General features: G+C 34.9%; 1 protein-coding gene across 1 annotated transcript in view; it reads right to left on the bottom strand.

Annotated features, from left to right (window-relative positions):
* Positions 1–12,973: 12,973 nt before the first annotated feature.
* LOC129717260 (GATA zinc finger domain-containing protein 14-like) overlaps positions 12,974–12,986 on the bottom strand; it is a gene marked incomplete at its 3' end in the record, with an annotated part of 4,480 nt that continues 4,467 nt past the window's right edge. Inside the window, exon 3 of the mRNA XM_055667120.1 lies at positions 12,974–12,986. This exon is cut by the window's right edge and continues 1,568 nt beyond it. Within this exon, the coding sequence (XP_055523095.1) occupies positions 12,974–12,986 (13 nt within the window).

Below are 12,986 nucleotides of genomic sequence, written 5' to 3'. Positions count from 1 at the left end.
ATATATTTTTCTTTTGATAGAATATATGAAGACTTCAAACTGACGTAAGCAAAGTGGTCAAAAGGGTGGGTAATTTATTACGAACTTTGCATTATGGCGCGTAAAAAGCTGCATAAGCGGCATAAATAAAAGTACACTTGTACAGCATACACGTGCGGTATTTTAATCCCAACAATTTATTTGCCAATACCAAATAATAATAATAATACACTGTCCATAAGCACGTTACTTTTTCCAAATAATATCAAAAAATCCTATTAAATTTTATTGTAATCGGATTTTTGGTTTTCATGTTATTTATCAAAATGTGAAAATCACAAAAGTTCATTATCTAAGAAACGACACAACCGAATTGAGCAAAATTGGTTTTAAACAGTAGTGGGCACCGCAAACCGAAAATTAAGCGACGCTAATCGCCAAGCCGCTAACCGGAATATTTAGCTCAATAATCGCTAAACGCTAAACCCGCATTAGCAGAACTTTCGCTAATCGCTAATCGCTAACTTAATAATATGTAAATAGTCATTTCGCTATACTGCCGGTACCCGCATAACTGTCACATACTGATTTAGGTCACTTTAAAGTTATCATCGGGAATCGACTTAAATGTTATCATATTTTCTGGAAAAAAAATTTAAATTTATACTTTTGTATGGAAAAACATGGAAAAAAATACCAAGTTGTTTTTGTCCCATATTGAAAGTACTCGCATTACAGTTCCACTGCATAGTGGTACAAACTGCAAACATATAATTTTGCTCCAGATTAGTGTATATCGGATTATTTTAGGCATATAGAAGTATGTCATTTATTCAACTAGACTAATGTTGGTTTCCTGTAGTACAATCTACGTTGCCAATGCTCCTGCCGGTTGCTGGTTGAATTTATATGTGATGGGACAAAATATGCGAGTACTTTTGAAATGTACCCGCATATTATGTCCCATTTTGTCTTTTTTTCAAGTTATATAACGTAAAACCAACTCCATCCATGGTTTTTTGTTCTCAACGATAAATTTGTGGTGCCATGAAACTGTTATGGTCATTGGTTCTGGATGTAATTGCTGGAAATCCGAAAATTCACGGATAATATTAAATCGCCGTTTTCTCAACATGATGTTTTTCATTATGGGACAACTATCCGGGTACCGGCAGTATATTTATTGCTCGTTATTTGTAATATTTGGACCACTTTGATCTTTCGTGGCAAAACAAACGAAAACAAATACTTTTTAGAGCTATTTACAATAAGGGGTCCACAAAACGGTGTTCTTACTTGGATTTATAAAAACAAGGAGTAACAAAAGCTCTTCAGCTTGCATTAAAAATAAATACTTTCAGGAATGTTTTCATAAAAATTAAATTATTATCTGAATCGGAAAAATAGAACCGAAGTTGTCATAATTTCAAGCGCATTGCATCTACAAAAGTTCTTAGTGTCGAAAATTCAATCTAGACCTTGGGCTTGTTCTTTAAAATACTCCTGTGGCTTGTACGATAACTGGGACTCCATTCTAGGGTAAAAAGTCTGACTTTCACTTGTGTCGTAAAGAGAGGAACTCTAGACAGTTAAGACAATTGAACGTTGTTTGAATGAAACATACGTTACAAAAGTAGATTTCGCAGTAAAGTATGTTCATTTTTTGAAGCAATTTACGTACGCCATCAGTAATTCACAGGTTTTCTAAATATTTAGTTCTATTGTCTCTTCTCTACAAAATTTAGCGAATTAGCGATTAGCGTTTCGAAGGCCAAAATTTTAGCGACGCTAACCAGCTCAAAATTAACGGAATCGCTAAATCGCTAGTTGAATATTAGCGTCGCTAATTAGCGATTAGCAAATTAGCGGAATGGTGCCCACCACTGGTTATTACAATACTTTTATTACTTATTAATTGACAGCTCATTCTGGATCATTTTGACACTCCCACAGCTTTGCATCCGTTTCTTCCTCTCAGAGGACAACCATGTCATTTTCCTCGAATCGTTTGATGTTCCTGTACTCAATAAATCTGCCAACATTATACAAAATCTTGATTTATTCTGTACTTGAATCCTTTGCAATTTTCCTCTAAAAAAGTGAAACACTGCCTTTATCACTTACAAAGTGGACTATATACATAAATATAAACAGCAATCAGAACAAACATGATGCGAAAAGAGGCACTGAAATGTGTGTATCACTTTCACGGTGACTCCATGTAGTTTTCGAGCTATGGCCTTGGTACGATATTGCTAGTCTGGAGTTTGTTTGGACATTTCTTGCTTTTTGTATGTTTTCAGTTCATGTCTTTTCCTAATACGTTGGATCATTATCATGCTCGTTTTGAACTCCAAGACCATATCATGAATAGAGGAGATTCGTTTTTCAGAATTCAACACAGGATTAGGTTTTTTGACATCCTTTTTATGTTCATAAATTCTTCAGGAATCACTCATTACCAAACATTTCAATGATCCGCTTTACGCTTGCCGGATAAATTTCAGTTCATTTCACGATTTGGTCTAAAACGACCTTTTAAACACAACGAAGAAATTTGTGTTCATACTAATAACATGTTAATAAGATAATGTAAAAATCACAGGGACGGCAATCTTGTCAGCTAGCATATATTTGACGCGTTACCAATATCATTGGCACTAGCTCCCAAATTATGAAAAGTTTGCCCTTTTCTTGTGTTGAGTCGAGCAAACTAACCAAATGTTAACTGTAATTATTGGAAGCATTTCAGATCGTTTTAGGTAATTTATGGAAAGTTAAAAATATTAGTCGATATAAAGTATATTCAGTGTGTTTCAAAATTAGGTGAAATTAGCTGCGATCGCGAATAAAGTGGTTTTCTGATGAAAAGTACAGAAATGAATGTTTGACATCCTCGTTGGTCTTTTGAAAAAAAAAACATGAACAAATTTAACAAGGAGGAGAATGTGCCCTTCTTTTTTGCTACACTCGAACAAGAAAGATTTATCGGTGACGTAACGCTGGAAGCTATGTCAAATAAAATTGTAACCTTGTAACTTACGACAAAAATCCTTGCAATCCTCAATTTCTACGATAAGCTATTTCGATAGTCAATAAGATAGCAACAAAGTTAGCTAAAAGATAAATTACCTTTTTTTGATAGAACTATGGCAATCAAGAACAATATTTCAAAATTTTGGATTTGATTTTGGTTTTTGATTGACTGTATATTCGTCGCTGTCAAAATTTGACCTTCATGTTTATTGGACACAGTCTTTACTGCCAATTATTAATATACGAGACGATAGCGGGGCTAGCGCTATTATTCTATTGATACTAACAGTCTCTTCCGAGCCAGGGCAGCATTGTACAGTTACTATAATTTTGGTATTAGTCTATCAGTCTTTACGTTTTTGGGACAAACAGGCAGGAATCTGCATATTTTTGGACGAGTTAGTATTTTTACGGGATTTGTATGCAACATCCAAATTTTCAATGGAAAGTTTATTTGTCCTGAAATATTTACAGAATTTAATACTAGCTCAGTTATGTATATATAAAGATACAGTCACATAGACAATGAATCTTCAACAAAAAATGCTTACTCGTTTGCAACCATAACAAAGAATACGTTTAAAAGCCCCAAGCCGGTTTGCTGAAAAGCTCATAATTTATGAAGATAAGTTTTCGGACGAAACTAATATTGATTACTCCGATACATACAACCAATTTAACAAAGTAAATTATCTTGAAAACGAAAATCAAAGATTGTTTATCATCTACGTGTTTTCATTTTGGTCTTAATGCCGGCAGGCAATTTGCTCTAGGAAAATTTATAGCGTCGCTGTCATTTCATCGCACCCCGCAACAACTCCCGAGCAGCCCAGTTCCTAGATGAGAAAATGAATTGCCTATCAACGGCGATCGCTTTTCCTTTGACAAACTATGCGCCAAAGTTCCCAAGCCAAACGGTGGCGAAATATCCGACAAAATTAAATTCGCATAAATTTTCACAGTTTTGCTGAATAGCCACTGTCCGACATTTTTAGCAAGAATGAAGACGTCCGTCTACACAAAAGGAAATCGAGAAGAAAAAGAAACTTCCAGATCAGGAAACTCACAGCACTGTGGGGCGAAATCTGCGGCACAATGAAAAAGCACCGACAGAACAGGACGATGTTTCCGAGAGATTAAAATAAATTTGTTACGATGCTCGGAGGAGCAGACGCATTTGGTTGTACACACAATCGTACAAATACCCTGGTTTTGCACATCCATAGGTGGTCACCATACGTAACGTAGTCATGGAAAACGGAGAAACGAAAGCGGATGGCCAAGTGAACCGACACACTGAAACGCAAGATAGAAGGAAACTTTCTTGGAAACGGTATTGAAAATTCGCAACAGTGATAAATCTCTTTTCCTTCGAACTATGGACGATTTTTCTTACAATGACTTCGAATGGGAAACGTTTCAACTCATCGGTTTTCGACTTTCATCATCGACTATGAGTTACGGCAAACCGTTTGCAGCGATGTTGTCCGGTAAAATAATAGTAAACTAATAGGGTGAAAATTATAATCGTATCTACAATTGTTACTCAAGCGAAATAACACGTGACTGGCTATTGTTCGCGCAATTGGTTTGTTATAGTCACTACCTAACCGGAGGACAATGAAGAGAAATGTGTACAGCTTGCTTTCTAAGCAATTAACCTGAACTAAACCTTGGCCTGCACTTCTCCGTAAGAACAGTTTTTTTTTTGAAAATAAATCAGGACTAGGATTTAAGATTATAATTTACACTAAACCTATTCGCCCAAGATGTAGAACCCAAAGTTGTGACATTTGGGCTCACGGGTTCTGATTTTTTAAACTCCACGGTCCGACATTTTAAATACCTGCGATCAGGTCTAGCTAATGGTTACAAATACAGTCAAACCTGTTTTTGTGCGAGGGATAGGGACCGCACAAAAAAACCGCATAAAAAATCATTTGAAACTTCACGTATTTAATATTTCCACAGCATTATTCAAAAAAAAAACTTTTTTATGCGGTGGATAAGGACCGCCTAAGAAAAAATTTCAGTTAAAAATAACTCGAAAGTTGTTGTTTCTGATTTAGAATACCTATGAGAACAATTTTAAAACATCGGATTGATAAACGAAACTTTTTTAAACATGCTAATCCTCTCAACCGCTTTCCTTCGTAGGCAAGCAATTCGTGACTTTTTCTACGTAGAACTGGCCCAAATAGCAATTTTTGGACGAAACACTTCTGTAATGCGTTGGAATTCATTCCAAGAATCGCAAAAACTAAATGACTGAAAATGTTGTCGGAAGTGGTCCTTTTTCATATACCTACCGCACAAAAAAATAATCGCATAAAAAAGTCGCACAAAATAAATTTCTCACAAAAAAGAGTCGCACAAAAACAGGTATGACTGTAAAGTTAACAAACATTTATTTTCAAATCAAAACATTTATTTTCAATACAAAATTTATTAAGGTAGATTGTGTTGAAGCCACAAACGGTCGACTTCGAGCCACCACTTTGAATTTTTAAAAACACAAGACTCGGAAATAGTTGATGCGTTCCCTGTGAAAACGCTAATTTATGTTTGCCTCACCATAGCAAATGTGAAATAGCGTTTTCACAGGTGACGCATTAACTATTACCGAGTCTTGTGCATTTGAAGATTAACACCGAAAAAAAATTAATAAAAAAATTAATAAACCGAAATTATGAAAAAATCAATGTACTACCAGTAGGGGTGTGCGAAACTAGCTTTTCTGGTGCCGAAACGAAACGAAACGAAATTAACCCTTAATTTCGGTTGCGCCAAATTAGTCGAAACGAAATCAAGGTGGATTTCGAGTTCTCGAGACGAAACGAAATTGGTCTCTAAATTTCGCGAAACTTCGCGAAATTTTGAAAAATAGAATAATTGTTTCTGAAACATAGCATTACAATGATTTGAAACGTTGGAGCGTACGCTAACGAAGTACCCTTCAGCAGCTGATCGCAAGGTGCTTACCTGGTCGACGAAAAGTAACGTAGGTATTCAGATATCGATAAACCGACAATTACGAGAAAATCAAAAATGTTAAAAACTAAAATCTTGATGCATTCATTTATACAGATTATATTGCAGGTAATAGTAGCGCGATAGATACAAATGATATAAAGGTCAAACTCGAAATGTCTTTGTAAATAATAATTTAATAAACTTCTGACCTGATTCTTTTGGTTTGAATGCAACTACACGCAAAACTTTTCCTTATTACTTTAGAAGCAATAGCGCAAAATTGCCTTTCAGGTAACAAATTCATTACTTAAAAGGCAATAAACTTCTTCCCCAGTCAAGTAACAACACATACTGTCATATATTTAGCACGTGTTACGGGAGTACTATCTAATAGGGCATTTGCACAGTGCATATGTATTAGTCATCTGTTGGGCAGGCAAAAGTGACAGCTCCATATGATTAACACGGATCGGCAAGCGCAAATTAATTTAAATAATTATTTTAGAGTACTCAACACGAAAATCACGTGATAAAAACTTATTTCATCAAGCTTACATGTTAATTCATAGCATACAAAATGTGTCTTCAGTATTAAAATTCGGTATGCGGTAAAACTAGGAGTTTTAAAGTTGTTACCCAGGCTAATCGGAGCGGCGCGAATATTAAACAATGAATTTATCGAAAAATATTACATTTCCCGTTGTTACAAAATATTTCGCCGGTAGAAATGTACCTTGGAAATTATATAAAGGTTTTAAAAAGTTTAGATATATTTGAAAAGTACCGGATTCCGAGAACGTTATGTTTGGATTTTGTTTCACTTTCGCTCAGAAAAAATATCGATTAGTATTGATTTTTTTATGTCTAATAAGTCGTTAAACTTGTTAAATTATGTATCGCTATATGTTAAAAATATCTAGAAATTAAAAAAGAGCAGTTTTTTTGATGGGCTCGGTAGATTCATGATCGCCAAAGAGTGTATACGTTCTAGAATTTTTTTTTACAAAATGAAATAATAAAATGATAGTTATCACTATTCGTGGATATTAAAAAAAATGACACCAAAAGAATAAGAATTCGTCAAGTAATTGATGATTAAATCTCTAATCGTCACAACAGAAACAAATGATAAATCTGCAATGTGTGCCCGACATATGCTATGCATGTAGGTATGTGTAGCAAAAGCCCTATAATGGTCGTTTCAACCACATACAAAATTCTTTCTGTCGAAAAATGCTCCCTTTCCGTCTCAAGTCAAAAAAAATCACACACAGTCGCATATGTTGCACATGTTAGGCCTCTACTAGGCTGAATGCCAACGCGAGCGATCGGGCGAGATTCTTGCCGTAGGTAAATAAACAGCCGTAAGTAGAGCTGTTCATTAAACTACGGCAAAAATCTCGCCCCATCGCTCGTGTTGGCGTTCAGCCTGGCAGAGGCCTTACAAGTTTCTTCAATCATCAATTCATCCGGTGTGCGTGTATTATTTCGCTCGTTGTATGCATACGAAGTAGCGAAAAAATATAACAAGAGCTGCCAAGCAGCATTTTCCCCTTCATAGAGTATGCAAACGTTGATGATTTCAATGAATTGAAATGCGCCTTAAAATGACATCACGATCTGTAAACTGCGTTAGGGGCCATCCACATACCACGTGGACAGATTTTTAACGATTTTGACCCCCCCCCTCCCCCTCCGTGGACAACTGCCCATATAAATTCTTAGAAAATAGTATGGACCGTGGACATTAGCAAACACCCCCCCCCTCCCCAAAGCTGTCCACGTGGTATGTGAATAGCCCCTTAGAGAAAAACAAAAACATTCGCTTTCTTGCAAGCTATCTACAGCACATAATCATTGGTTCATGGAAACGCATTTGGATCTGTTTGAAAATACAAAACTTGTGCCCATCCAGAACGATATTCGCAACTTCGGCCACTCTGGTCAGACAGTATTACATATTTCCATTTCAAGTACACACTGGAGTATGAAACGAAAGTGTTTCTAGACATTTGAGGTTGACATTTGAGGTTTAGACATTTGAGGTTGACGGTTGAGATTCTGATTATGTGTGGATGAAGGAGACAAAAATGAACCAGACCGTTGCATCAATACAAACGCAGCGAGTTAAGTCTTGCTAACACATGCATTGCGGTGCTTGGCTGCATGTTCTTCTGCAGAAACACATACAAGCGTGTGGCCGTCATAATTCTTATTACGTTTTGTTTATTACTTTGTGTGTATAATGCGCAGTCATAAGACACAAAAAGTAATAAAAAATTGCCCTAAAATAATAAAATATTGCCCGTTTCTGTTGGGTGTATGTTTAAAATAGTAATCCTTCTTTCATAGCACTTTCATCATTCAAAATCCAAGTTTTGTCCTAGAGCTCGGACTGGAAAACATGAGAGATGGTAGGTAGGTTTTCAACCATTCCTGTGAGTTTTGGTGTCCCTAGCAAAGATAACTTTTCCAAAGAGTTTTTCCCTATGCAAACGTAAAAGTAACGAATCCGATAAGCAATTCCTCGGCGGCCTTCTGATGCATTTCTGCATTCTCTAAAAGCAGCAAAATTCACAGGAATGGTTAATAAGCTGTAAAACCTTTGGAGGGCAACCATTTTGAGCTTAAGGGCCACTTTTTTCGCTTTTGTCGACCAGTGTTATTGAATTTTTTTTTAACACCGTTTAGTCAGACTAGACTAAGTGACATCTATCACTATCACTGATATCAATTCGAGAAAAAACCAAATTTAAGTTAACTATTCTGTAAACTTTGAAGTTTTCAATATGTTTGCACATTTTTTAATATAACTTAAAATTACTTTTTAACTGAGCAGTTCCACAAAAAATGTCCCAGTTTCAATATTTTTTGTCATTTTAGATTTGGCTTAAACTTTGCATAAACGTTTCTATAGGCTGAGAAGCTATTTAAAATGCTATTCTGGGAGGATTATTGTGATTATAAATATTTCAGAGCCAAAAGTTTTTTGATCAGTGTGACGTCTCTGGAAAAGTTTTAGATAGTAATTTTATCTTTCCGATAAAAAACTCAAACAATCCATTTTTTTAATGTACAAGAAACATTAAAATTAATATAAAAAAGCTTATTTTCAAAAATTACAAAAAAATTACCAAAGCGATGAAGGAATCAAAAAAAAAGTTATATTTTTTCAAAAAAAAAAAAAAAAAATTACAACATGTTTATTTTTGGAAGGACAATATTTTTATCTACAACTTTGCCAAAGGCACTATGTCAATCAAACCAACTGTTTCGATTATAAAAATATTTTAATTACCCATAGAGTGCCCAATTGGAAATTAAATTATTTTTTCAGCTGAATCGGTTTGTTTGGCTGGCATAACTAGTGTCTCTGGTAAGGTTGTAGAAAATAATTTTGTCCTAAAAAAAATATGCCTTGTGAGTTTCTGCGACACCAAACATAATAAAATGCGTTTGGGACCATTCCTAAACTACGTGGTCATATTTTGATCCCTTTTATACCCTTCTACTCCCCCGTGGTCTTGTGTATTGTGATCTTATTCTGCAAATATATGTACAATAAAGTATGAAAAATTTATAAAAACCTAAATTAATCCACCTAGCGTTCAGAGTCTTTCTCATTCAAACTTAAAAAAGCAAAGCCTTGGTGCTACATTCCGATTCGGAACTTGACCTTCTGTTTATTTATACACAGACTTCGCAGCCGACTGTTTAGTGTACAGGATAATTGCGGGGCTAGCGCTACGATTCTACTGACACTAACAGTATCTCCCGAATCGAGACTCGAACATACGACGACTGGCTTGTTAGGCCTTACTTCGAGACCATCTGGGAGATCATTAATTCAAAACTTATTATTTGTAAAAATAGATTTACATGAACGCTCCAATCCAATAAATGTGTATTCACTTTTTGGGTTCTAAAATAATGATGTTGTAATAGAAGTATAAAATAAGAAATTTGACGTAATGTAAATGCTCAAAAAATAGCGAAATAAAAGAAATGACTCTTAATTTCGACCAATTCAATCACGAGCGATACCGGGAACATTCAAATGGTACGATACCACATTTAAATTATATTGTGGCCACATATATTGATCAAAGCAGGTATAGTTTCAAATAGCCTTTGAATTTCTTTTCTTTCCATAACTTTTGAACCACATATCAAATTGTTATGAAGTTTGTTATTTGTAAGTTTGAGAGATGACTCGTTCGTATGACACTAGTTATGTTCAAATAAGTCATGTAATCTTTGAGACAATAGAATTTCGTTGTTTTATTAACAATTTAAAACATAACGGTTGCTTAGTTCGATTGTAATCAAATGCAATGGGAACGTATAGGGCATCCAAACTTTGAAACCACGTGTTAAATCATAATTTTTCAGTTAACCCTTAACTGGCCCGTTTATCTGATAATACTATTGATCAAATCGGTTATGTACTTTCTGAGATGAAGAAGTTTCGTGATTTTCACAATTCGGTACATTACAGACGAAGTTACAGTTCGATTACAGTAAAATTCAATAGGGTGTTATGAGTCAGCTAGACCTTTCATTTGACACTAATTTCGTGAAAATCGGTTCAGCCATCTCTGAGTAAAGTGAGTGAGTTTATGTATTCTTCGGAATATGTTTCTTTTCATAGCAAGATTTCACATTTTTAAACATAACAGGCAAAGTAATATTCCGATTGCAAAAAAATCAATAGGGTCTTATGGGGTAACTAGACCTTTCATATGACACTGATTTTGTGGAAATAGGTCCAGTCATCTCTGAGAAACATGAGTGAAATTAAACAGTATTCAGAAGACGTTACTTTTCATAACTTTTGAACCACATGTTCAATCTATATAAAGTTCAAAAGTTAATGGTTTTTAAGATAGCCCGTTCATTTGATACCAATTTAATTGAAATCGGTTGTGTGGTTTCTGAGATATTGATGTTTCGTGATTTTTACATTTTTAAACATAACCTTCAAAATAAAAATCCAATTACAATGAAATTTAATAGGGTCTTATGGGGCAACTAGAACTTTCATTTGCAATCAATTCAATTAAAATCGGTCCAGCCATCTCTGAGAAATGTGAGTGATAATAAAAATCTGCACATACACACACACTAGGGTTGGTGATATTCAAAATAAAATATCGATATTTGTATTATCGATATTAAAGGCGGCATCGATGTTTAAATCGATATTGGACTCCAATATCGATATTTTATCGATATTTCCCTTGATATTTTTTTTGTTTGGCTTTCAGTTAGGCCTGAAACAAGCTGAACGTCTTGTCAAAGGTTAATAAACAGCCGCGAGTAGAGTTGTTTATTAACCTACGGCAAGAATCTCACCCGATCGGTCGCGTTGGCGTTCAGCATGTGTCATGCCTTAGACTTGCATATTCCGGCGAAGTGTTTGCTATTTCATCTCGTCCGTTAGGACAGCGGGCCGATTGCCGATCGCTTTACGCAAGGTGCTTTTTCCAATCAGATTAAACCGACGTTTCGTGAGCCGCGTCTCCTAATCGTCACTGATCCATTGACTAACCACCAGCCAGTTACTGCAGCATCCTACCTGAACATTCATGTTATCGCTTATGTAACACCGATGCTGAAATTCATCGATTCTGCCATCCCAATGAAACACCAAGGCATCGCATTTGATCGGTTTGATGTGGTGGTTGTTGCCCCGAGAAGTTCCACACCCAAATTTCTGGAAATTTGCTCTATACATGCTGTCAATAAAAATGGAAATATGGCAACCATATTTCTGTCGAACTGCTTACATTTTCCATCTACCACTTATTGATTCTAATACCAACAATTCTGGTACCTAATTTTTAGTTGGTTTGCCCTAAAATAGCTGAAATAGAGTAAACGTCATTTAATTGCTATTGACCTATTTTCGAATAAATATATTTATCAATGGAGAAATCAAGCCTTAACGTTTGTTTTCAGTGTAATGTGCAATTTCAATGAATATCTTATATTGTGTGTAGGCATTTTAAATTAAATTTTGATGCCATGATAAATTTATGATTGGTAGGCAAAATTTTGACGGCAGCACTCCCCTGATGGCAACCGAGAATATCGGACAGCAATATCGAGTCGCAATATCAAAATATCGATAATATCAAGCGCGCTAATAACAGCCTAAAATATCGATATTTTGGAGAGCAGATATCGATTATATCAAATATTGATAAAATATCAGCAACCCTACTTTGAATTTCGTTTCTTTTCATAACTTTTAAACCACATATCAAATTGCTATGAAATTTCTTACTTGTGAGTTTGAGAGACAACCCGTTCTAACCTTTTGAGATAATAGACTCTCGTTGTTTTTGTAATTTAATACATAACGGTTGGAATAAAAATACGATTATAGTCAAAGAAAATGGGAACCTATAGGAAAGCCAAACTTTTCATTTGACACTAAGATTGTTGAATTTAGTCCAGCCATTTTTGGGAAAACGAGTGAATTTTAAAAGTCACCGGAAGCATGTTTCAGATAATTAAGTTTCGTGATTTTCATATTTTGATACATTACAGACAAAGTAACAGACCGATTACATTGAAACTTAATAGGGTGTTATGAGGCAGCTAGACCTTTCATTTGACACTAATTTCGTGGAAATCGGTTCAGCCATCTCTGAGAAACACGAGTGAGATTAAACACTCTCCAAAACACGTTTCTTTGCATAACTTCTGAACCACATGTTCAATCTTCATAAAACTCAAAAGTTAAGGGTTTTTTAAGAAGCTCGTTCATTTAAAACCAATTTTGTTAAAATCGATTGAGTAGTTCCTGAGATAATGATGTTTCGTGATTTTCACATTTTTAAACATAACCTCTAAACTAAAAATCCAATTTGCAATGAAATTCAATAGAGTCTTATGGGGCAACTATACCTTTATGATTATTATTATTATTATTATTATTATTATTATTATTATTATTATTATTATTATTATTATTATTATTATTATTATTA

The sequence above is a fragment of the Wyeomyia smithii genome, chromosome 1 (assembly GCF_029784165.1).
Source record: "Wyeomyia smithii strain HCP4-BCI-WySm-NY-G18 chromosome 1, ASM2978416v1, whole genome shotgun sequence".
NCBI classification, from domain to species: domain Eukaryota; kingdom Metazoa; phylum Arthropoda; class Insecta; order Diptera; family Culicidae; genus Wyeomyia; species Wyeomyia smithii.
The sequence above is the reverse complement of the archived record's forward strand: the minus strand, read 5'-3'. Positions and strand labels throughout refer to the sequence as shown.